This window comes from Diadema setosum, chromosome 13 (assembly GCF_964275005.1).
Source record: "Diadema setosum chromosome 13, eeDiaSeto1, whole genome shotgun sequence".
NCBI classification, from domain to species: domain Eukaryota; kingdom Metazoa; phylum Echinodermata; class Echinoidea; order Diadematoida; family Diadematidae; genus Diadema; species Diadema setosum.
In genome coordinates, this window is record NC_092697.1 from 21,481,730 (window position 1) to 21,508,572 (window position 26,843).

The window sequence follows — 26,843 nt, forward strand, 5'->3', positions numbered from 1 at the left end:
GGATCTTCCACCTCAAACCAGTCCAAAGTCAAAGATCGATGTACGAACAATACACACACGTACACAGCTTACAGCCTGCACCGCGCACAGCTAGCCCAGCAATGTGCAGCTATGGAACGCCACCGATTGAAGCAGAGGGTCGGCAGTGGTTTTTGTTAATTAAACTGGAACATTGTCTTGGACTCAATGCATCATACCGGTGAAAACGAGTACCGGTACCAGTAATGAGAAAAACTTAAGGGGACCTTGAAAGCCATTCATATGTTATATGTGTATTTTTTTTAATGGATTAATGACTTTATATGTAATTGCAGTTATGTTTGACTTTTTAATGGGATTAGTTAAAATGAGGATTCAGCTTGTACTGTAATGTTTTGCGAGATAGTGAGCAGTATTTAGAAACCACTCTATGAAATGAGCACACAATTCTATAGAGGGGAATTGAAAATTTATTTGATGAAAATAGGTTTTGAAATGACTGAGATACCCAAAAACAAGGTAAGACAAAGAGATCCTAATGAAAGTTGTGGCCTGTTACATTTTATAAGGACCGCTTCTTTGGATATCTCAGCCATTTCAAGACCAATCATCAAATAAACTGAATTCCTCCAAGAATTACATGTTCTTTCATATTTCATACAAGGTTTCTCATTACCTCACAAACACAGACACCCAACAAAGTTGGAAACCCGCAGCCCTATCTAAACCAAAACTTTACCTTCGCTTTTAAAATAGATAAACTAAACTGAACTGAAACGATCTCTTTGACCATGCATGTCTTAATCGCATTGCTTAAAGGTACCGGTACTGAAATCCTTGCATCTGATTGGCTGAAAGCAAATTTGTCAGAAAAAATACCATGCTTTCTATTATGCCTCACAAAAACAACTACAACAACGCACATATACACACATACAATAAATGGAATTCAAATGAACAATGGTCACATTTTCAGACAATACAGTGTATTGTTATTTTAATCAGAATAAGCCAAAATGTTCTATTAAATATAGCAATCACTTGGAAGCACGAAGTAAATTTTACTAATATCAGCAGTAATGACTTCATAATGTTGCTTTTTCAAAATACTCTGTGCTACACGTGTACATTCACAGATCAATTTCATACAATGCCCTAACACAATGCAGGAAACTTCAAAGGTACTTGCTCATGCAAATTATTGCACACCATCAACCTAAATTTAATAAATGAGGACTACAATATGGCAAGCTATTAAAAAAAAAAAAAACTAATACAGTGCACTGTACAGTGTACAGTGTGGGAGGGTGGTGTCCCCCCTCCCATGGTAGGGAGCTTTTACAATTTTTAGCTCTTAATGGTTTGATCTGGTGCATACTTAAGTGACTATTTTTTACTTATTCCAAAAGACAAAAGGGAAATATACCTTCAATTGCAACTATTAATCCTTTGAGCTACATGGTCCCGATTGTGAAAAAAAAAATGGGTGCCATGTGTGATATTGTGAGATGAACCCTAAATGCCCGAGTCTCGTACAGAATGCGTAAGACTTGGTAGCTCTGAATCTGGCATATGACAGACCATTATTCAACCTCACAACAGAGAACATACCAGACTACAGAAAAGTCTTGTGATTTGTATTTGAATTTGTACTCGGCACAGTACATGCACAAGTCTAGGAGTGAAAATTTCTTGATCTTGAAATGTATGCCTATGTATCTTGAAACTAACAATTTAAAACTGAATATCCACTCCTGGTGGAACTCATTGCATCTAGTAATCTTGTGACCTTTCATTAAGAGACTAGAGAGGGTGCTACAGTATAACATTTTGGATGTCAGTGAGTGTTCCAGTACATAAAAACAAAACATGATGGGATCTCAGTATTTAAACTTTCCTTTTAAGCATGAATCCATAGAGGGTATAGCTGATCTCAGCAAAAAATTTGGATTACACCATATGCAGGCCTCGACACTAACTTTTTTTTCTGGTAGCCCATTTGGGCCAATAAAATCTTAGCATTTGAAAGTTTCGTGGCCCAAAAAAGAAATATATGCCCGAAATAATAGGACGTATAAAAATTCATTTTGGATTTCAGCTCCCCACTCGAGCCACCAAAAGAGCCACCAAAAGAAAGAAATTTGTGGCCCAACATAAATTTTTAGTGGATTCGAACTACTGCTGATGTCGAGACCTGCCATATGCATGCTTCACATAATTTCACAAAATCATAGCTATAGACTTCTGATTCAGTCATACTAATACAGAAAACATGTTATTCTCTGTCAAAGCACTTGTCAGGTCTAGGGCCTGTTTCATAAAGATTAACAATTGATCTTATGCTTGATTTATTGAGCGTAACTCAATGAATTGAGTGTAAGATCAATCCTGATCGTAAGTCTGCTTCATAAAGATACAACTGCACTTACGCACGATTTAGAGCACATATTTAATAGCACAGTGAGTGTAACTTTTTAGAATCGTATCAACCTTACAGTGAATCTGCAACAGGCCCCTGGTTCATTTTACATTGGACAAAATTTACATCTACAGATATAAACTAGAAATGTCGCTAGATGGCGACTGGTATGTCTCCACCATAATGCATGGTTCTCCGAATAGGTCTATAGCACAATGTCTTGACGTGTGATGACAGTTTCACTGACTGGCAAAATATTAAAATGACAGGTTTGTCACAAATGCATTGAATGCTCACTTTCCTCGAACTAGGATTATTAGGATGAATGGCTGTACTGTCTAATAAGAGTGCAGGTATATGGGGATTTGTACCAAACTTTTGGCAATTTATAAGTTTAAAAGAAGAAGTGAAATTTAGCACTTTCACTTGAACTTTGACCTTCTGGCCTTTGACCTTTTGACAAGAAACTTCCAAGAGAATCTGTATTGGGTAATACATGCATACACTAAGTTTCAAGAAAAAAATCCTGCAGGCATTGCATAGATAAGAGGGAAATAATGACATTTTGATGAGTTGACCTTGACCTTTGACCCCTGACCTTTGACCCATGACCCCTACATTCCCTACATGATCACTGCCAGTCAGTACATGCATATATACTAAGTTCCATGAAAATACATTGAAATATTTGTGAGATATGGAGAAAAAATAAAATGTTAACATTTTCACTTGACCTTTGACCCTTGACCGCCTGACCCAAAACTCTCTCAGGGGAATCTTTATTTGGTAGTTCATGTATACACCAAGTTTCAAGAAAATACCTCCTGGCATTGCAAAGATATAGGGGAAATAGTGAAATTTTGAGCAATTGACCATGACCTTATGACCTTTGACCTTGAGCATGTGCCCCCAAAAGTTGATAGGCACAACTTCGCCCACTCATAGTATTAATTTTAGCTCTGTCACTTCTGGTTCTAGAGAAGAACACTGTTTCTGTGTTTTTTTTTTTTTTTTTTTTTTTTTTTTTTTTTTTTTTTTTTTAAGATTCCTTAATTTGGGGGAATGGGGGCAGGAGCATGATGCCCATTTTAACAAATTGAAATCCTAACCCCCTAGGGATGCTAACTGCCAAGTTAGGTGAACATCTATCATGAGGTTTTCAAGAAGAAGATGAAAATGTACAAACAAACTTGAAACTACAGTCTTTAATGTACTAACCCATAGCATGAACTTAGCTCTAGCACTTCTAATTCTAGAAAAGATTTTTAAAGATTCCTTAATTTTGGGAGATTTGGGTCCCTTGGGGCCCTCCAGGTGGGACATGGTGCCCATTTGAACAAATTGAGATCCTACACCCCTAGGGATGCTACCTGCCAAGTTTGGTGGAGATGGGTCATGGGGTTCTCAAGAAGATGAAAATTTACAATTTAGGCCCCATTATGACCCATCCCCTGGGTCCCAAGGGGGGCACCCCTGATTCTGCCATGAACAAACTTGAAACTACACTCATCAATGTACTAACTCATAGTATGTATCAACTTAGCTCTATCACTTCTGGTTCTAGAGAAGATTTTTAAAAATAAATTAATTTGGGGGGGGGGGGTTGTGCTCCCTGGGGGCCCCTGGGTGGGGCATGGTGCCCATTTTAACAAATTGTGATCCTAACCCCCTAGGGATGCTACCTGCCAAGTTTGGTAAAAATCCATCATGAGGTTTTCAAGAAGATGATGAAAATGTACAATTTAGGCCCTATTTGGACCTCCCCACCCCCCCCCCCATTCCCCCGCCCCAAGGGGGGCATCGGTGGATCTGCCATGAACAAACTTGGAACTACAGTCATTAATGTACTAACTCATAGTATTAACTTAGCTCTATCACTTCTGGTTCTAGAGAAGAAGATTTTTAAAGATTCCTTAATTTGGGGGATTCGGGGCCCCCTGGGGGCCCGCTGGGTAGGGTATGGTGCCCACTTTAACAAATTGAGATCCTAATCCCCCTAGGAATGCTATCTGCCAAGTTTGGTGAAAATCGCTCCTGGGGTTTTCAAGAAGAAGATGAAAATGTAAAAAGTTTACGCACGACACACAACGCACGCCGGACGAAGAGCGATCGCAAAAGCTCACTTGAGCCTTTGGCTCAGGTGAGCTAAAAATCCACCATATAATCATACAGCATCAGAAATGGAACAACACAGTGCTATTGCTTGGTGCAAGATTTTACATGTACACTCTCACAAGGTACAACGATTCTTGTGCTCACAGCTATGTCTTCAAAGAGCAGTACCAGATTTGTTATTCAAACCTTGCCTCTAATGGAACTGTGTTGTGTAGTGCGATTGAAACAATATGAAGACGATGCATACATGTTAAGATTCATTAACATACATAACTAGAAAAGCACTCTGAGAGCGCAGACCTCCGCCAAGCAGTTACTTTCCATCGATGATCTCGCTCTTCCCAAAGAGATTTTTCTCCTCTCTACCACTGGGGAAAAGCTCTTTGGACTCTTCCATAGAGATCAGTGATTTCCACCCATTATACGTACTGCATTATATGCTGAAAGCCGCCCTATTTCCCAATATAGTTTGTAGAAGCCTTTGTTACGTCACAAACCCTCAGCTGCACAGCGCGCCTTGCCCTAGCAGAAAGTGGAGCACTCATTTTAGTGCACGCATGCTGCAGCAAACCTCAAATACACGCAGCCTGAAGTCCCAAGTTCATTGACCCTACCTGCCAAAATATCAAAAATCCTTCATAAATTCCCCAAAAATTCTCGGATCACTACCAAAAGTTAATCGTTTGTTACTTGTGTCATTTTCAGCCTTTCCTGCAAGTTTCATCCCAATCCGTTAACTACTTTTTGAGTTATTTTGCACACGGACAAACGAACGAACTAACTAACAAACAAACCAACGGTAATAAAAACATAACCTCCCCCCTTGGCGGAGGTAATGAAAGACTGATCAAGTCTGCAACATGATTGTTATACCTAAATCATTTGACAAGAAGAGTCCAGAATAAGTACTATTTGTTTGTTTGTTTGTTTGTTGGCAAGAATTCTCTTTGAACCTTAATCAATATTGCGCTGTATATGTAATTCGATCATAGCAGAACATGCTCATACACCTACAGAATGTAGTGCAATTACTGTATACGCCGTTATTTTCGCGTAGATATTTTCGCGAATGACGAGGTCATAGACATTTTCGTGAGATGTTGTTTTCGCGAATCGACGCCTACGCTAACGTTAATGATCTATTAACAAAGCGCATGGAGACAATTTCGCGTGTTGTTAAATTCGCGATCCAACTGCAATTCGCGAAATTCGCAAAAATAAAACCCTCGCGAAAATAACAGCGTATACAATATGAGCATGCTCCAAGTGTACAGATACAGCCAGGATGCAGATGTAATGAGGACAAGTAAATTGGACCCAATGACCTTGTTATGAGATTACCCTGTGTGGATGCATATTTCCGTCTTTCTTCCATGAGAACTCCTTGGGGCCACCATGACAGAATATTCACACACTTGACTTTCTGGGGTATAAAGCCACTATCAGCTGGAAGACTGTACTATATGATGATATGTGGATCATTGTCCTATGTTCTTCAGAGGTGAGAGTAGAACCTTAGACTATCCTGCCCAAGTATTCTGCCTTGGGGTACTTGTCCTTTAGGGCTGGCCACTGGACCATAAGATGGTCAGCAAAGTAGTACATAATGAGGCCAGACACTGACAGGTACTGCACTCTGCAGATGCTCTCTACATAGATCTGAATGACTGGCTTCCAGCCCAGAAACTGGAGGGGCAGGGGAGAGAGAGAAAGAGAGAAGAAAGAGAAAATCCATGAATACAACTATGCTCTCATTACATGGATGAATAAAATTTTGCATACAACCAGCAGGAAATATGAAAACAATGTATAATAGGGTGCGTTCGAGCGCTCCAAAGCAAACTGAACTAAAGCGTACCATACTGAACTGTGCCAGATTTGGAGTGTTCAAGTGCTCTATTGAGAAAGCGTACCTCATGAGTTATTTTTAGAGGGGGTCAAGCATTTGTAGAAAGAGGGCCATTCACCTGGCATGTTTAAACTACTTACAGATGTCCCGAACAAAGAGAATGACCTCTTTGCATCAAAACATTATTATGTGCATGTTATGCGCATTCTTCGCATGCGAACTTTTGGTACGCTTTGGTACAATTTTGGAGCACATTGGGAAGTGGTCCACTTTCGGCTCGGTTCAGTATGGTATGATACACTTAAGGAGTGTTGGAACGCTCCTCTAGCTCAGGTATGGTACGGTACAGTTCATTTTAGGAGAGCATTTAAACGCACCCCAAGAAATGCTGATAAATGACCCCATCAGCCTGGAAGTATCCACACTGCAAGCATCAGCAGCTTCATTGCTTACCTACCATTCTGCCTTACATTGGTTGTCAAGAAAGTGAACATGAAAGATAGTCAATTTGCCAGAATGCATACAGACAGATTGTCACTTTGTTTGCCTGGAGTTGATTTTTCTTTCATTTTTCTAGCTTATTTCATTGCCACATTACAGTAAATACTGATACAACTTCAGAGGAAAAGTCAACTATCAAAATCACGACATAACACTATTCGGCAACAGACTGATATAACAAAACATAATACAGACCTGTGAATGCATGTTAATGTGTAGGTGAAACACATGCTTTGCTCTTGGACTAGTTTTCAGCGCAGTAAGCATTCCTTTTCCTATTCTTTTTAAAGCAAAGTAATGATGCTTATATGTTCGTACGAGTTCATAATACGACAGAAATCTCAAAGACTCACAATCACTCTTCTGAAAGAAAAATGATGCCAAATGACAATATGTCTTGATTTTGTTTTTTTCATTTTTACATATTGTTCATTTCTGCCCACAAATGTGCAAGTGAAGAGAGTATACTACAATAGTAGTTTGAAAAAAAAAATACAAAAACCTCCTAAGGTTCGCCTTTTGCTAGATTTATCCTGGATGCAACTGCCCTGTGAGCTCCTTTTTATTAACTCTGTGCGCTTTGAGTGCTGAATTGGCATAGAAAAGCCCAGAGAATTGTACACTCAGTCAAAAAACCAAGGTACAGAAAGGGTTGATACCCTGTGACTTCCTTCTTCACAGGGTCACATGGACACTTATATATCAGACACAAAGGCCCAAATTCACGAAGGTGGTTTAAATCTAAAACATGGTTTGAGCAAATTTCTTCTGCGTAAATCCAACCGACAGATTGCGTATGTCAACAGACGTCTAGTAACAAAATAATGTACCTTGATATGTGCATGTCAAAAGTATGCCTATTTCATGCTTATCTTAGACCATGGTCTGAGTTTAACCACCTTCATGAACTCGGGCCAAAGGGTTTTTAAAACAACACAGTACATGTACTATGCAGATTGAGAGAGAGAAATTTTGACTGAAGGGTATTCGATGATGTGAGAATGGCAGGGTTTTAAACAGGCTATGTAAAATACAAGTCTCTGGATCTCTCAAGGAGGACTATAATCCTACACTGTTAAGGGTTAATACACATTGAGCCTTTTTGAAGCTCTAACAATTGTATACCAATCATGGTATACATAACACCTCATGAGCAATGAAAAGCAAATTACTATCGGTAAATCATTGAACCTAAAATGTCGACACACATCTTTCACATAATGCACACACGAGGTTGCAGTGATGAAAATATAACCTTACCCTCATAACAAATGCAGCTGCACATAATGGTATACAGGTTCCTGGGCCATTGACGAGAACCTGTGATCAGTGAAACATAATTACAGTTTGCTGAAATGAGGTATAACTGGCATAAGGGACATATATGCTTACAATAAGGTACATTATACAAATATCTTAGCAGAGCTCATCAGTCAATAACTTTACAGCACTCAATCCATATCCTCTTACTTTATTGGGAAGATAAAAATGAATTCAACTTTTGCTATGGATGTCCCAATCTAATCTTAGCTTTACAAAGAACATCTAGATTAATGGCAGAGCACAACATTTACATGTACATACAAGCTGTGTAAAGGGCCTTTTTAAGAAAAAAAAAGAAAGAGCTGTTTAGCAGAGGTCTGCACTCTAGGAGTGCATTTCTAGTTTCTTCATATTTTTTATGTGAATTGTTATTGATATCAAATCAATAAGAAGACAGGAAGAGACCATTCTTTAATCCATTTTAACAAAGTGTGTATAAAACAACACTATATGGTTATAAATACATTATTCACTGTTGCTTTACCAGGTCTGGAGCATGACGAAAGATGATAGGGAAGGCATAAGCAGTTGCATACAGGGTGGAGAGAATACTTGTGATGTACGACTGTCTAACTTCTCTGCTCCTTGGTATTTGCTGGATGATGTACTGGAGGAAAAAAAAAAATAATACTGAAATTATTAGTAAAGCATGCTTGAAGCTAATGAAACAAATCTGCCTTAGCCACAGAGGGAAGATATTCAATATACTCACAGCAGAGAAAACTTTCAAAGTAACAGATGAACATAGGAACAAGAAACATTTCATAGATCAGAGTTATCTTGACATAACAGCCAAGCAGAAAGAAATATAAGCAAAATCAGACATACACATTTACAACATATTTTTCTGGATCACTGTCCCAAGTGAAACCTACAAAAATTTGAGAATGCCTTGCCATGTGACTTGTGGGGTGCTATTCACAAATTTAAAAACACACAAAAATATTAACTCTGATCCTGACATGAATGTGACGTGCACGCAAACGTTTCCCCGTTCAGTACTGTACTCCACAATCGTGAATTTTACCATTCATGAAATTATTGGAAAGTCCCAATTTGCGAAAAATTAGACTCGATAATGGCATATACAGTACTTTCCGCACATCTGACTTTACATTGTATGGTCTGCATAAACCCATGGCTAAAATCCATTAGCTGGATTTTTTGTCAAGTTTGTGAACTGCCACAACACATTTGGCTCATTTACAAGTTTCCTCTTATGAGCAGGCACCATTAATCGCTGGTATGGCAGTTACAATGTCATGCATTTTGGAAGATGTTTTGCATATTATTCAGCATGTCACTGCAAAATGGTAAGACTCCCTGTATACCACCTTGATGCTCTAGTACATGCACTTCATGCAATATACAGGGCTACACACTCATCCATGTTTTTCTACAGGTCCGATCTGTCTGACGGACCAGTAGGTACCCACTTGTAAAATTTTTTACTGGTCCATTCCTGAAAAAGTTACTGGTCCAACAGTTATTTTTACGTGTCTGGACCATTGGACCAGTGCCCGTATGCAACATTGCAATATACAATTTTATAGCAAGTTTGATAGTCAGTTTGATAATAAGAGGTATTAAAATGAAGTCATTATTTGATGCATTGCTGGCAGAACTGGGGGGGGGGGGGGGGATGCTCAGGGGGCCCCCCACTTTTTTTTTCACCCGTACATAGGAATACATAGTGTGTCACCACTTTGGGCCCCCCACTTTTTTTACCCCGGAAGTGGCAGTAGAAAAAAAAAAGAAAATAGAATGAAACCTTAAAGGGACTGTACAGTACTGGTTGAGGTGGGGATTCTTGTTTTGAACATTCCTAAGTGAGATAATGAGGAACCTCTTATGAAATATGAAAGAGCATACAGTAATTTTAAGAAGGATTCAACATTTATTTGATGAAAACTGGTTTTCAAATGGCTCGGGGGCCCCCCACTTTTTTTTTTTTCACCCGTACATAGGAATACATAGCGGGTCACCACTTTGGGCCCCCACTTTTTTTACCCCGGAAGTGGCAGTAGAAAAAAAAAAGAATATCTTTGAGCCCAGTATTGCGCTGAAGACGTTTTTTTTTTTTTTGCTTGTCAGCTGAAGAAACCCGGAAGTGGAAAGAGCTCACGAAACCGTGCCCCCCCCCCCCCCCATTTCGAAAATGTGGCACCAGTGGTGTGATGAGCAGCCACTCTCTACAGATGCCCTGCAATGGAAGCAAGCCTTGTCAATATTGCCTAGAGCATGGGTTTTTCTGGCCTAAACAGGGAGCAGACATGAGACATGATAGATCCATGATCTATCAAAAATGTCTTCTCTGTGGACTCATTAGTTTTCAGAACTTTACCTCTCTTGTTTTGCTATCCTTGCTGTCCTCAAAAGCTTTAATCTTGTCTTTACTCATCTTATCTGTGTTGGCAAGAATATACACACGGGGTGCATAGTTGTCTGACAGGCTGCTCAGAAGACGCAGGATCTCAGTGGTATGGCCACCTGAAAATATAGTTAGGGTTGTAATTTTGGAAAAGAAGAAAACTACTGTAAATGATGAAAACTTTAATGGAAAAAATGACAGAAACTAGATTCCATTAATGACAAAAGTACTCTATATCACAATTAACACAGTCAATGTTGCTCCATAATGCCACATGAAACTATCCAAGTGCTATCCACAGTTACACATGCTTATTTGTAGGCCTACCTATTGAAATATATACACTGTCTATTCGAAATACCAGTGCCGATCAGATCTCAAAATGTGAACAACTGTATATTATCAAGTATCAGCTCTACAGCAAGCATTAACATTCACTTTCTAGCAAAGCTGACATTTTTATTAATTTAATATCAAACATCAGTCCAATAGCTTTTTCTTTCAAACCACATCTACTGTTGAAAATGTTTCTTGAAATCAAACACACAATAAACATTTAAGAAATAGCCCAATGTCTATTTGCATATATGGTCACCACCAAATTGCTGGCTTATAATCCTGCTGCCTTGCTCAACTGTCAATTCTAAAGTAATGTCCAGTTTCACGAAGGCTGCCCTCCCCTCCATCACGAGCGATCCTGATGCAGCCACCTGCAGGTTCCCACATGATTTAAATACATTGAATAGGTTTTCACTTGCTCTTGACAGAGTATACTTTACTGTATCAATTGCTATATCGGCCATCCACCAGCCTGCACATCATGACACTCCTTCTGATAGCTCACTTCACCTATCCCAGTTAGTTTCCTGTGTGAGCTGCTGATGAATCTCTTCATCAGGTATCAAGTTGCTCCAAATCAAATTTACATTTTAAATGAAGAGAGGATCATAGTGACAGGTGGCCTTGATCTACTGCACAAACACCTCAGTTTACTATTACGGTGATGGTTCACTCTCAGGAATAAATTGTACTGCTTGCATGGTGACTTTGCAGGTACAAGCATAAAACCAAAACTTGGGTGATGTTCAAGAATCTGCAACTTTACTTAGTAAACATTTTGGACAATTCAAGCCACTTTCACCAATTGTACTGCATTAGGGTATATACAAGTACATTGTACTGCCCCAGGATACCTCCAACTGTACCACTTTAGCTCAGTTAGCTGCACAAAAATTCAAGCTTCACTAAGTTTTTTTTTTTCTTCTAATGAACAGGGAAAATTTGTAACAAGTATATTGCATCAAGTAATGTTGAATAATCAAGAAATTAAAAATTAAGTAGTACAGCATGGATGTTGTCCACTTGACACACACACAAACAAAAATGGAATGATTTAAACTAAATTATATATCAATATTGTGGCTACACTGCCCAAATGATGAGGTAATGACAATCAATGTAAAACTGATTTGGACACATTGAAGTGGCCTTCAATAGACCTTCATTGCTTCACCGAACGTGAAGCTGTGTCAAGCCTCAGCTTAGCACTAGCAGTTTACGGGTTAATAAAACTCGTCTGTTTAAATAAGAGTCAATATGAACCAGGTACGACAATACATGTTCAAAAGTCACTTGCCTGATCCTGCCACAATCAGAGTCTTTAATCGCCCCACACACTTTGGTTTGACTTTTCCTAGTGATCTGAAGACTATCATCAATCTGAGAAAACAGACAATGACAACACCAAGCAGGATCCCTGCAGCCAGCGGCACATTCGTCTGCGATGTCATTCTTTGGGTTAAACGTTAGTTTGATTCTTTTCGACGGGGACTGACATGTTGCGCACTAACCATCTCACGGTGTGGTACAGTTTTACGCTGCAACAAACCTTACCTAGACCTACAACTACCCGCCCCGAATCGAGCTTGTGTAGCTTGTGTGCAGCTGGTTGTCAAAAGATCCTCCCAAACTAGTACTAAGGTGTCACTGCAACCACCAGCCGGTACGGTAGCCCGAATAAGCCCCCGCGGTTACTGTACAGGTGGTGGTGGTCAGTGGTGGTGTGCACAAAACACGATCCACATCCACCCACGAGTGCGAGAAGTGCGCAAGTCTTATGAACTATGGAACGCGACATGTAAAAATCAAGTTCAAACGATTTTTTTTTTTCATTTCATCCAAATTTACACAATGACTATCATCTGCATTATCAAACATTTTTATCTCGATTGTTCACAATAAACGATAAATCAGACATTTCATTTCATTTTTACACAGAAATCAGCTAATTTACTGAATCAATGCATAAAAATACAATACAAAAATACTCGGATCACCTAACAACACATCGAATAAAAAAGAAACGACCAAAACAAGAACCGGAACCTCTCCCTCCTCAACGTCCCTTCCACGGCCACGCCCCCTCTTAACATAGAGCTGTATGTACCCTCTATGGCTTTTAATGAAAGAGCGTACAAAAGAGCGAAGAGATGTCACTTCTTTTCTAGTAACCACCTGCCTAACAACCAGAGATTCAGCAGATTTCATACCCTATATTCAGAGACTCCAACTCTCCCGCTCTCGACGGGAGATCTCCCGCCGAAAGCCCATTTTTGCAAAATCTCCCGTTCTCCCGCTTGAGATTTAATTTCTCCCGCCCTGGCTCTGTGTCTCCCGTTGGAAAGGATTTCTTACTTATTGCCATCGTATGTTGAAAAATAAGCCTTAGATAGCACGAGAGAGCATCTAGACCCCTAGAGTTTCCAGGGCCCTTAAGCGGGCCCTGGACCCCAGCCGCAAGGAACTTCGCGCTCGTGATGTGCCCTTTGCGCACATCAACTTGGAGTCTCCCGTTTGCTAGGGGTTTCAGGCGGGAGAATCTCCAGATCAGAAGGTGCTTGGGGTTGGAGTCTCTGTATATTATGCAATCAAAATGTCCAAAGAGGTTCTATACAACCTCTTTGGGCCTGTCATAAGAATCCTGCAAACTGTGAAAAATTGAATTCCATGATTACTCAAGCAATTATCGGCGCCTGTCGCCTTAGACCCCGTTTACAGTGCGGGGCTGGGCCGAGCCGCGGCCGAGCCCAGCCTCAATTGCGGGGCCGAGCCCCGCAATTTTGTCCGTTTACACTAGCTGCCGGGCTCGGCCGGCCGCGCTTTTAATTCAAACCTTCCAATATTTTGTCGTAGTGGCGCTCTGCTTGTAAACAAACGCAATTTGGTATAGCCTGGTTTTCAGACCCTTTGCCAACTTGATTCCGTGGCGACGAAGTCGCCGTTCGGGCAAAAGCCTTTGCCGAAGGAAAAATCATTTGCAGGACAAGAAAACCACCTTAAACTATACTAGTTTTCGACGTTGAGGGGGTCGTGAATAGCGAAATAGAAGAAAAGGGAGTCTCTTCGCAATTTGTGCGAATAGCATATGGGTTCTATAGCAAGACAAACCCTGACGCTAACCCTTAGCATTTCACTGGCTTTTGATGTTCCATGCTCCACGCCGCTCTTCCATAGAGTTTGGATATATGGAAACCAAAGAAGAGGTTCTTGATTTTAAGAATTTTGAACTGTATTTCAGAGGAAATTTAGAAATCTTGTATGCAACTTGGTGGTAATCGTGTATGGAATAATATTTTTTTTCTTCTTCTTCAAATCTCCTTGTTATTAATACCTCCGGACTGAATATTAATATCTCATAAAAAAAGTAATATCTAACAATCTTGCGTATATTTAGTGCATAATATTGTTTGCTGGGTTTAACACTCAATTATCAAATCTTTCAAATTTAGTATTTGTCAATTGCGTGTTTCTGCCTGTTTAGTCGCATTTTACAGTTAAAGAAATACCTATTTTACTACATTCCTTCGTGTGTCCTATATAAATCTATATATATATTTTTTTTTTTTTTTGCACATTGTACAATTGCTGCTGCAAATATTTTCACGACATACAGCTCAGGTTTACATTTCTGCACATAATCTTGGACGGGATTTACTTTTGTTTCATATATTCTTTATCATTAAGAGAACATTCATTCTATTTGACAAATAAACAAGCAGAATATAGACGATATAATGTTAGAGTTAAAAATGAATCTTCAGATTGCTCAAAAAGACGGCGGCATGGAACCCTGATCATCAAAGGCACAAGTGCACCTGTGGAATTCTCTTGTGCATCAATAGAAAAATTTCATCTGTTTGAATAATTACAGTCAGTTGGAACTCCTTGCCCATATCACACACCAATTGATTTCTGTGCGAAGTTAAAGTTTTGTACAGAGGGTTGAAAATACAGCAAAATCTGAAAACTATCTGAAAAATTAATGTTTAATTTAATGAAACTAAATTATGCTGTCATTTTGAAATTGCCTCCAACACTACTATTCAGCTATTGCTCATATCAATATCATATCATATCATATCATATCATATCATATCATATCATATCATATCATATCATATCATAACACCTCTCTTCAAGCGTTCGTAACAGCATACATATCTCACTTCGTGTAGAATTCGGGTATTTTTGATATTCCTGTTTAATGTCAAGGTATCATTTTTTTTTAAATAATGTGAGTTGGTGTATTATCATCGCCAAAGATTAATTTTGCATTTCTTCATTTATATAGAGTACTGATATTGTGTTGATGTTATGATGTAAAAAGGAATGTCCTTGATTAGTTATTTTGTGTTTGTTGAACTATTATATTTTGTCATTCTGTTGCAGGGCCCCCTAGGATAACAATGTGTAAACCACTGATGGGGCTACCCTGGCTTAAGAAAACTGAATAAATAAATAAATAAATAAATAAATAAATAAATAAATAAATAAATAAATAAATAAATAGATAAATAAATAAATAAATAAATGTCAGCGTTATCTGATATATATAATTTTTGAACTATTAAGGATAAAAGTGGGAATTGTTTTTTGTTTTTTGTTTTTTGTAACACCTAATATTAAGGGGCGTCATTTTCCAATTTTTGTAATCGATATACGTGGTTTTTACATAGGATAGCGTTGTGTCTTGGAGTTTGCGTTAAATTTGCATTAATTAGTATTTCGGCTTTGAATGATCGATCATTAAATCCATATTTCTGTGTCTCATTCTGTTCTACATTTTCAGAATTTTGAAAGCAAAATAAAATGCAAACGATATCTGTTTGGTTTAAAAAAATGAATTTAATGATATTTATGTAACATTATTTTTCCAAGTTTTTGTTGACTGTTGACTGTTTACTGAAGTAAACGTGACGTTAGTCATTCTTCGATAGGATTTTTTTTTTTGTTTCAAACAATATATTATTTCGATTCCATCACCCATCCTTGGTTACAATTGAACATTCAGTTGTTGTTGCTAGCTGCGTGACATTTCAAACATATTACAAAATATTACAAAGTAATTCTTAGGACTGTCATTGTGTCAATTTCTGATTATTCTACTATACACAAATAATACACAGTAACTGCTTCACAAATATAATCATCCCCGCATAATTATAAAATCAATTTTTGATAATGGGTCGGCAAAACCAATATGTATGTACAATACACAATACAAAATATACCCATTAGCTGCGTTCATATACTCGTCACAGCAGTAGTTATTAGATAATGAAATCAATTATTGTTATAGTAGTTAAGGGGTCAACAAAAAGCCTACATACCTATGTACACACAAACATACAAAAGATTTACAAATATTCATGATCAATGTCTGTGTATAATCCATACCTATAAAACATTACCCCTCCATCGCTCACCCGAATCACCTCATCAACACTTCCCCCTCTATAAGGCATACTCCAGGTATACCTCACTCTAGTCCAGATTCTGGACGTTTTTTTATCATTACGCATCCACGCGCGCTCCGCAGCTTATCGCGCTATCCCCTGTAACCGCTCGATATCGATGAGGGCGCCAACAAACCTGTCCGAAAAAAACGTCCAGAATGGTTTGACAGTGCGTAGGGTCAAAAGTTCATATTAGGTATGCTGACGTAATGCCCTATCTCTCTCAAGCTCATTGCGTATGCATGAAAACTAAGGGATCGATCACAGAAAAGAGTTCTGTGGGATCGATCGATCTGCAGCCAGCTGTGTGCATTGCACCGTGAATACAGTGCGATGTGCAACAATTACTAATTATGTGCACACAGATGCCTGCATTTTTGCACAACACACATTATCACAATCAAAGAGCCAACTCTTTGATCACAATGCAATGCGAAACTCAGTACTTCAGTGATCCGTACCATGCATTGTTGCACAGCTGATTCGTGCAACGTTTTTGACTGGCTGAAAGTTGCGGTTGCAGTCATCTAGGACCTACTTTCACGTTGTGTTTTGGACTTTGTTGTGCCCAGATTCGATGATGACTTGAATATTATTCTTGAGATTGGAAATGGCTAGCTACAAATCGCCAGCTCGCCGATGGATGATTTGTGATGTGCCACTTCTAACGTCCAAACACAACATAAAACCGCAAAGAACTCTGTGAAGGTCGTGAGATGTGGACCTCAAGAAAAGTTGGAAGATTTGTTTGGCGATGTTATTGTTGGTAAAGGGGATCAATATGTTTTTTTTTTGTTTTTTTTTTTTTTTTGTTTTTGGGGGGTATTGTGCCAATCATGTTCATTAAAGGAAATAATTTTGTCATTAATTATTCTTCATTAATAATATTTCATGATGAAATATTCAGAAATTAAAGAAATTCTTTAATTGACATAGGCACTTGTATGCACCTGTTTTCAATATTATCTAGCCCACTAAGTAACAATGTAATTTTGGAATGTAAGCTCAGGGCTGTGAGATGTGGGTTCTATGACCCGTACTTAGCTATGGCATACAAGATATCAAGCATATTCAGGGGTGGAGAAGGTGAAGAAGATACATTACACAATTTGTAGTGGAAAGTTTTGAAGTACATGTAAGGAACCAGAAAATGCCTTTTTTGTTTGTTCTTTTCCCCAAATGTTAGTAGAGAGCAGTCTAAATTTAAAGAATTGCGCTAAGTTTGTAAAACTTTTTTCATTTTATTACCACTTCATGTAGGGCCTACTGGGCAGTTAGATCGAAACTATTTGCTTTGATAAATTCTGTAACAGAGACAATCAGACCAATATCCCTGTTGTAAGAATACCCCGTCACTCAGTCTTTTGTGTGTTACGTCTTCATGATGATAAAGCTAAATTTAGTAAAGCAAGATGGAGACGCTTAAGGGCATTTTTTGCTACAGAGATATTGGTAGATTGGTCTCTGCAATTACAGAAGTGAACAGTTTTGGTTGAACTGCCCTTCTGCATATGCATACATATGTATATATATATATATATATATATATATATATATATATATATACATGTATATATATATATATATATATATATATTCAATAATATCTTCCTTTTTTTTTGCAAACCATACCTGTATTTGCTCAAAATAGTAGCTCCATGTATATATACATTATTAGATAAGTAGGCCTATTCATATCAAAAGACTGTATGACAGAGCAACTTGTTTGTTTCTAATTCACAAACATTTAAGGGGGATATCAGCATGAAATTATGCTTGGGAAATGTGTGGGCCATGCACACAACACACACAAATGCATACACGCATGCGCGCACACACACACACACACACACACAAACGCACACATGCATGTGCACACACACACACACTCACATGTTAGCAATTTGATTAAACCCCCTATTACAATTCACATCCAAATTAAAACATTGTACATATACTTTGTACATACAGCTGTAATTACAATGTAGTAGACTTTACTTTTTTTCCACGTTTATGGCGGCTGATTATTGGTAAATAAGTTAAGATTTTTTTTCAGTGTTGAGGTGTGGTCAGGAAATAGGTCAATTTATCACTGTTGTACTTTGAAATGTACAATGTACAGTGTACATGTACATTGTACATGTGCAATATATGTTCTGTTAAATACACTGTGTAGTCTTCATCATTTCATGTCCAGTAAGAGCAGACAGCAAAGTGAAAACAAATGGACTACAAGTAGTGTAATTTGAACATATAATTTGTACATTTTTTAATCACATTACTTCTTAAGCCTTCATTATAAAAATGTGGCCATGATGGTAAAACTGTTAATGTTGTACCAACTACCAAGGAAGTTTCAAATCCAGCATCCCACTCCCAACTGCCAATAATGAGTTCAAAAAGTTGTCACTCTGGGAAGGACGTTCAAAATAATTCCTCAGGTGTATAAGTGCCTTTAAAGTTGGATATTCTGTGCCACCAAGTACTCATAAGGAACTGAAATTAAATGTTCTATAGTTTCTCCATGCTCTTGAAATTCCTTCATTATACACTTTCATTTGTATATGTACATGTACAAGTACTGTAATATACAATACATTTACTGTATATTCAAGATAGTTCATGATCATTGTTCAATAATAGTGCATTATTTCAAACAAAATACATTGTAAACTGTTTGACTCTGAATTTTGATGTCAGAGAAATAATATGATATATCACATTTCAGTCTGATTACCATGTGTAGTAGACTCTCATTACACATCAAAAACACAGGATTAACACAAACTGGTTACAAGTTATGACAAAGAAATCTTCATGGTCCCACTGTGGATTTTGTTTTTTCATTTGTTGTGTTTTACAACAATTCTTGGTTAAAAAAATTGCTTCGAAGTTCAAAAAAAAAAGAAGAAAATAAATTCATTGCTACACAGTTCAAACTACAGGTACAAATGTTCATGTGCATTAACAGAACTAGTTTTATTTTTATCAAAATGGGCCAAAGAACATACTGCACTTCTCATGAATGATTTTGTATGTAAAGAAAGTATATGTAAACAAGTTCTTGGTAGTTGTACAACTAAAAAACATACCGTACACATGTGTACACTTGTATGTACATGTATGCATAGATGAATATGCGATGTACAATTACATGTGCAGACAAACGGCATAACAGTTCAATTTTCAAACACCCACCCAAACACCCAAAACACACAGCCCATCCCCACTTGCCATGGTCTGTATGTACATACGTACATGTAATCCACTACATCACAAAAACACAACCTTGAACTAAAATATTTCAACTTTTCCATAATCTTATCACTTGTAATTACGATATGTACCCATCAACATGTCCAATGAAATGAAAATATTCATGCCTAAAAAACAAAGTACAGTATGAAAAGTAGGTGTGTACAAATGTACATCTGTATTGCAATTGCTTATATGAATAAGAGCAAGGTACAGTAATCGCAGTGATAAAAAGAAAATTATTGTATATGTAGCGTAGAATTGCAAAAATTTAGGTGCACCAGAAACCAATGTACCAACCACTCACCATTACAAACCTTAAGGAGGAAAAACACCCACGGTGGATTCTTGTTTTAAAACAATCATATGAATTCTCTAAAAAACAATTTTCAAAGCCCAAAGGTACAAGCTACATGTACATGTGTATATGTAACATTTTTCAGTTTAAAAAACAAAACAATCTTAGCTACGATGTACAACTGTACAGCTGTACATGATTCTTCATGTTACCAGTATATCTGATAAGGCCTGAAAATTGGGTGCTTTTAAAAAAGTGGATATAATTGTCTAGATCACTTGGGCATCCACACAAAACCGTACTGTGTACACTGCTTACGTCAACACCCAGGCCAGACGCAATGCTAGCTATCAGAACTCTGATTTCACCATCTGTTGCCAACATGCTGTCAACAATTTCCTTTTGGATATCAGTTTCCGTGTTCCAGTGGTACATATAAACTTATTAACATACCTGTGGCAACCTTCTGGAAGCAGTGCCATAAAGGTCGCGTACACATTACTGCACAGTTTTCTTATCATCCTTTCACAACATGCACCATGGGTCTTCAAGTCATCTGCCAGCCACTTGAACATTGTATCTAAATCTCTTGCAGCAGACTTGACAACATGTTTCATATTTTGCTTGTCCGGCAACTGATTTACCCACACATAATTGCGAAGACCAAAGTTTTCGATGATACCGCTACGCACATCTCTGGTTGCAGTGGCTGTCAGGGCAACAGCGGGACTGACTGACGACTTGAGTTTCGATCGTTATTCACCCAATTTTCCATACGCTGCTCGAAATGCTTTGGTTTCTCCAGATGCGGTCCCCCTATTTGAAAAATAAAAAAAAAACCAGTAAGATAAAAAAGGAACGTTTTCTACATTGTACATAAGTGATTTTAATAATGCCTGCAGTCTCTACGATGCATATCACATAGCCATAAGACTGCATAATTTTATTCTATAGATGAACAAATATGAGTACATCTGCATACTGAAGCATGTTCCCATTTGAGCTTTTTCTCAATGTACATGCACATGAAGAATTAGTCTGCGGGCCACAGCGTGTGTCTCCATTGCTCCTCTGTGTAGAGGAGCAAAGCCGACGAGGCACAGGCTGTAGCTCACAGACTAAAGCTATGAAAAAGCAGTAGGCCTATGTGTAATTGCATATAATGTATGCGAGAAAGTTACAGTAGTTACTCTACTGTACAAAACAATTAAACCAGTGCAGTTACGGTGTTAACAGTTTATCATAATTACACAGGATTTGACTCAGTACACCTAGTAGGAACACTCACAAGATATAGTACTGCAGTAGAAGCCTGCCATGTGTTTACCCTACCCGGCCCAGAGGCCAGACATAAAATAGTTTTACAATTATTTTTTGTTGTTCAACTAGGGGCCTACAGTTACAGTTTGTAATTCAAGACAAGAGACACGTAATGAAAGTTGCCTTGACGAATCATTTTTAGAAACTGGATACAGTAGATCTAAATTGATTAGCTTACCGCTACGCTAGGCCGCTTGAGTCTTTGACTTTGTCACGCAGGCCAAGCAAGATCCATAGCCCTGCTCATCTGGTCCGAAATTAAAGACTTCAAAGGCATGACAACCAGAGCCACGGCTTTCGGAGAGTCTGGTCCATCATGTAGATCTAGTTTGCGAAGAATATCAACGCATAACGGTGCAGCTTGGAAGTTGGAACACCACACTATTGCCGAAACCAGTCGGCAGGGAGATAAACAAATAGAAAATCATGACCACGCACGGAGAAACGAGTACGTGTAGTAGTAGCCCGACCAGACGCTGTTAATACGCTACGCGAATACAGCGTCTGACCAACGAGCGGGCACCTACAAAGTGGGGAACCACAACACAACTACAAAACTTATGAAAATTTATACGTTCTTTATAAACAATGTACACGTTACCAAACGTTACTCACCTTAAGTGCATGCTTGTATTACAGAAGGTTCGTAAGTCCATTGAGAGCCCTCGTGATAAGTCCGTGGAACCAAAAAATGATACTCTCTGGCGGATTCCCTAACACCGTCAGGGTTCATCGTTGCAGAATTCATAATGGCGCCTTGATCTCTGCGGAAATCTTTTGCGTGCGTGCGATGCGCTGCTTGAGTGTTGGTGTAGCATCACGGTCGACAGCGCGACCTTTTGAAAGGGCATTCAGATCATGTGACCTCCCGGATATTGGAAATGGCCTGGCGTGAAAGACGATGTACCGTTCGTGAACCGTTCACACATGCTGCATATAACCATCATTTTAGGTAAGTTATTAAATCTAAATTTCAATATTCATAGCATAGATATGAAGTCTCATTATCATTTTGTTCGTCAGATGAGTTTGAAGTGACAAAAAAAATGATCTAAAGTATCAAAATCCAATCCGATCGCATGCAATCGTTGGACCCTCTTCGTGTTTGGAGCTTCGTTGGTACAGCCCTGTCGCGCTACGTATGTACAGCGGCGACTGGGCTGTGTATAGTTAGTGTAGTAGGGACTTCTGATCGAGTTCTGGTTCTGCTGCTGCTCCCCATACAAAACCGTCAACGAATCCAAGCTTCTCAGCAGCACATTGCATTGAATGCTCTTCTCATTATCACTGTCAGAAAAGCGACGCGGAGACGCTGATGTTGACATCCATTGATCATGTAAACAAGATTTGGAGGAAATACTTGAAATGCTGCACAGATTTTGGTCGGAAAACGCAAGACTCGAAATCAATACGAAAAGCACATTGCACAAGCTGTATGCTGTACACGCGATCCGGGGGATCCCCGATCGAGAAGTAAAAGCCACCTCGAAATTGACATGTACGATTGGTCACGATTCTCTAAATGGGCGAATATTTTTTTCTATACGTATTTATCAATTTTTAATTTTTATTTTCTAAATTATTATTTTTTGTCGAAACATACATTCACAATGTTAATAATTGTGATATTTATAATTTAATTTATAACAGTTATGGAAACGAGTAGCAGTTAGTCTTAATCTTACGCACGGTTTATGTACGTTTTAATTTCATTCTCCTCTTATGATCTCTAAGATATACTATTTAAGCAATTTTTAATAAAAAGAAAAATAATTTTGAAATGCCAGTAATATATGTTGAGATTAATACAAACATTGGCGTAAAATACGTATGTTATATTGCTAAATGCAATATACCTGTTTGCAATAAGACTACAAGATTAGAGATCGATCGACTTTTTTCGATCCCGCAAATTGCCTGCTGGACGCGATCTCATCGACCAATCAGGATGCTCGAAATGAATGAGCGGGTGGGGGTGGGGCCAATTTTTTCCGAAATATTTCGGGGAGACTTGGCAAACCAGACTGGACTGTTTTGGAGGTCGAGATGCGTGCGTGCGTGGCAAATAATACACGAGCGTACGGTGGGGCATACGCGTGCTGTAGCGGTGTGTGCGCGCGGTAAATGATCACACAAAACAGTCCAGGCAGTGGACTAACCTCACTCCAGCATAGATACAAGCGCATATTTAAGCACACACACACACACACACACACACGCACACACAAACACAGAACCTGTTCACCAAACAATCAACCACATAACAAACATGCAACAAAAAGAGAGAAAAAAAGAAAAAAGAAAACACACAAAAATATAATGGTAGCAATAGATGTGGAGCAAGAAGGATGCATTTACTTGATCGATATCTGTTTCTAGACGACTAAGTGGCCCAGGAATAGCCAGGTCCAGGTGAGGCTGTAATTCAGCCTAATTTTCACCGCTAGCGATTAGTATTACATGTAGTTTGCACTAATTAGTAATTTGCGTTAGTTTGCGTTGAGTTTGCATTAGTTTGCGTCAGTTTGCATCAGTTTGCATTAGTTTGCATTAGTTTGCGTCAATTAGTAGGACCGTGACGTTAGTCATTCTTCGATAGGATGGATTTACTTGATCGATATCTGTTTCGAGAGGGCTAGAGTGGCCTGGGAAGAGCCAGGTCCAGGTGCTGTAATTCACCCTAATTTTCACCGCTAGCGGTTTGTATTAGTTTGCATTAAATAGTAATTTGCGTCAGTTTGCATTGATTAGTAGTTTGCTTTGAGTTTGCATTAGTTTGCGTCAGTTTGCATCAGTTTGCATTGGTTTGCATCAGTTTGCATTGTAATAGTTTGCATTAGTTTGCATTAGTTTGCATTAGTTTGCGTCAATTAGTAGGACCGGATAGTTTTGCTTGAACACGGTCCGTTTTACTTTTACTGTTGAGCTGTTCGGAATGGTTAGTCAGCACCATAGACACGGACTCTGAAATGGAATCCTTCATTTCTGTAATCATGTAGGCTATGTATTATACTGCAAACAAGCTGATCGAACGGGCTGAAGATCCTCGGCTCTGCATGATAATATAGTGATGTTGGAAATACAATTTGATATTAATATGAGTTAATTCTTTTCCAGATCTATGGTGATCCTAGGCACGAAAAATTGACGAGGCTCGGGATGGTCGATACTAACACTCTTTATTTACATAATGTGTGTTTGACACTTAATCTCCTCTCTCTACTTGTCTTTCTCTGTCTGTATTAATTTCTCATTCTCTCCCTCCCCCTCTATTCTCTCCCTCCCCTTCTCTCTCTCTCTCTCTCTCATTTTCTGTCTGTCTGAATCTGTCTGTCTCTCTCCTCTTTGTCCGACTCTCTATCCTTCTCACTCTCTCTTTCCTGTACTCTCCACTTTGCCCTCGTACAGTTTCTATAGTCCTTGTCAGGGATTGTTTAATCCGCTTATACTGCGAGGATTTATCCTGAAAAAAAAAAGACAGCATTATACTAACTCTTCACCTTTCAGCTCTCACTTTTCAAGATTCCCTTATAACCGTTATTTGCATATTGTTTCTGAAAAAAAAAAAAATTCCGGGCAGAATCAAGGCCTGCAGACACAGAATGATATTGAAGGAAATAAAGAACAGTTGAAAGTGCTTGAATTCAATGGTATGTCGAACATTTAAATCCCTTGCTCAGTCCTACTCTACGCTACGGCTATAACCACAGACGTGTATAGCTATTTAGAATCTTTTGATCCGTAATTCAGATTGTTGCAAACGTGTAGACACGTGTAAATCACGATTCCATCCCCACTCGAAACACATCAAGTCACATTAAGTAGTTACATTAAAGAAATCATTTCTCCCAATATTGATAATAGAATAAACTTTTGTTATTTAAAGACATGACCGTCTCTATCTAGTCGTGCTGCGAACCCAAATTTGTTTTCACAAGCGTATCTCTCATGGATTATTGAAAAATTAGAGATGTCTGCATGGCTGTCTTCTGATTGACAGGCTAATTTGATCTCAATCTTATTTAAAAGCAACTTTCCAACTTACCCCCCCCCCCCCCAGTGATACTGAGTGCTATGTTATAATGATTGCAAATGATCTTATTATGCAAATTGTGCCCTAACCATCAGTAAAGTGAAAATCAAGAAAAATAGAAGGCCTTTCGCTTTAGAGTCATAAGTGACAATCCATAGCAATGTAATGTCTCATAATAGTCTTGAAATGCACTTGTGAAGTCTGACGTGAATTCAGTGTAATGACAGATACACATCTTATGCTTTAGTCTATACTATACCTAAACACGCCCTTCCGCTTCTGTGAGTAACTCTGATACATTGAGATTTAAATGTCTTCTTTTCAAGAGAGAGAACAAAAAGCAAAAAAAAAAAAAAAAAAAGGCAACACGGGTAAGCCGAGGACAAGAGTAGTTCAGAACGACAGTCATCATGATCATGACGAATGGTGTCAGTGCTCTCGTGCTTATTTTCGTCTTCGTTTGTTTGTTTGTATGTCTGTTTGTTTACTTTGTCTGTATGATACATATTTCATCTCGTGCGATCATCACCATCAACAACAGCTTTTATTCTTTTCCAGGGGTAAACTTGTTTACATTTTCAAAAATGGACACCGGCTTTTTCAGTTCAATTCAATTCTATTTGGTCTTTCACAATAGAATAATCATATAAACATAAATCTCATTTTCTTTAGTGACAAATGCATGTAAATTTGTAGAAAGAAAACAATGATTGAAACTTACTGTATGGATAAATTACAATGGTTGCTGAAGTAACGAAAGTGAAATAATTGTCAGTATTTACTGTGGAACCTTGCTATAAATGAAGAGTTTGGATATAACAAAACCCTGTTGTGATGAGGTAATTTTACTGGTCCAAATTTTCTTTATAATTCTTGTTTTACTTTGTTGTACGACTAGGGATGTGATGAAGCAAGATGGTACTCATGGTCCTATAGAAGAACTTCATTATAACGTATTTCCACTCAACACAGTGGCCCGTATTCTACTGTAGAACAAGGTTTAAACCCATTTTAGACCCACTTTAGACCAGACATTGGTTTAAACTCGGTTAAAGTTTTTAGCAGAATACGGGCCAGTAGGCCTACTGGCATATTTAGGCCTACTCGGGGTTATATAACACTGGTTATTTAAAGCTGCTTTGTCGCTGTTTTTCTTGTCTTTTTTGTGGTATAAGCATATAGCTGATTTCTGTAATTTTTATCTGATGTTGCTCAATTGAAAGATACAAACAATATTTTCCTCCTCCTTCTGCTTCCTTGTTCTTTTCTTCTGCTCTTATTGTCTATGCTGCAATATGGTCCCTCCATGTCTCTGTCTTTGATCTCATGTCATCAGCCATAATATAGCTTGTTATAAAGATATGTGCAGATATATACGCACTATGACATTGGCGCGACGTATCTTGACAACCGTTTGATAAAATCTCGTCGACCATCCATACCACATCCTGTCCTCATTCATGCTATCGAAGGTGACCAAACTCATTAGCTTTAGAAATTGTACGGAGAAAATCACACCGCAATTGATGTGAAAACGCTCATGCATGAGTTGACTGCAGTCAACTCGTGATTGTTCTGCAATTAG

The 26,843-nt window shown here is 38.4% G+C and overlaps 1 protein-coding gene and 1 pseudogene across 1 annotated transcript; both read right to left on the reverse strand.

Moving 5' to 3' along the window:
• Positions 1 to 5,778: 5,778 nt before the first annotated feature.
• Positions 5,779 to 12,347, reverse strand: LOC140237156 (UDP-N-acetylglucosamine transferase subunit ALG14-like). Its single transcript, XM_072317098.1, has 5 exons — positions 12,194 to 12,347; positions 10,531 to 10,676; positions 8,671 to 8,793; positions 8,124 to 8,183; positions 5,779 to 6,199 (listed from the first exon to the last, which is right to left on the reverse strand). Exons 1-5 carry the CDS (start codon positions 12,345 to 12,347, stop codon positions 6,029 to 6,031), a joined length of 654 nt encoding a protein of 217 aa, XP_072173199.1. The 3' UTR covers positions 5,779 to 6,028.
• A 6,099-nt stretch (positions 12,348 to 18,446) lies between these two features.
• On the reverse strand, positions 18,447 to 26,720 carry LOC140236475 (ATP-dependent helicase wrn-1-like; annotated as a pseudogene).
• Positions 26,721 to 26,843: the final 123 nt, after the last annotated feature.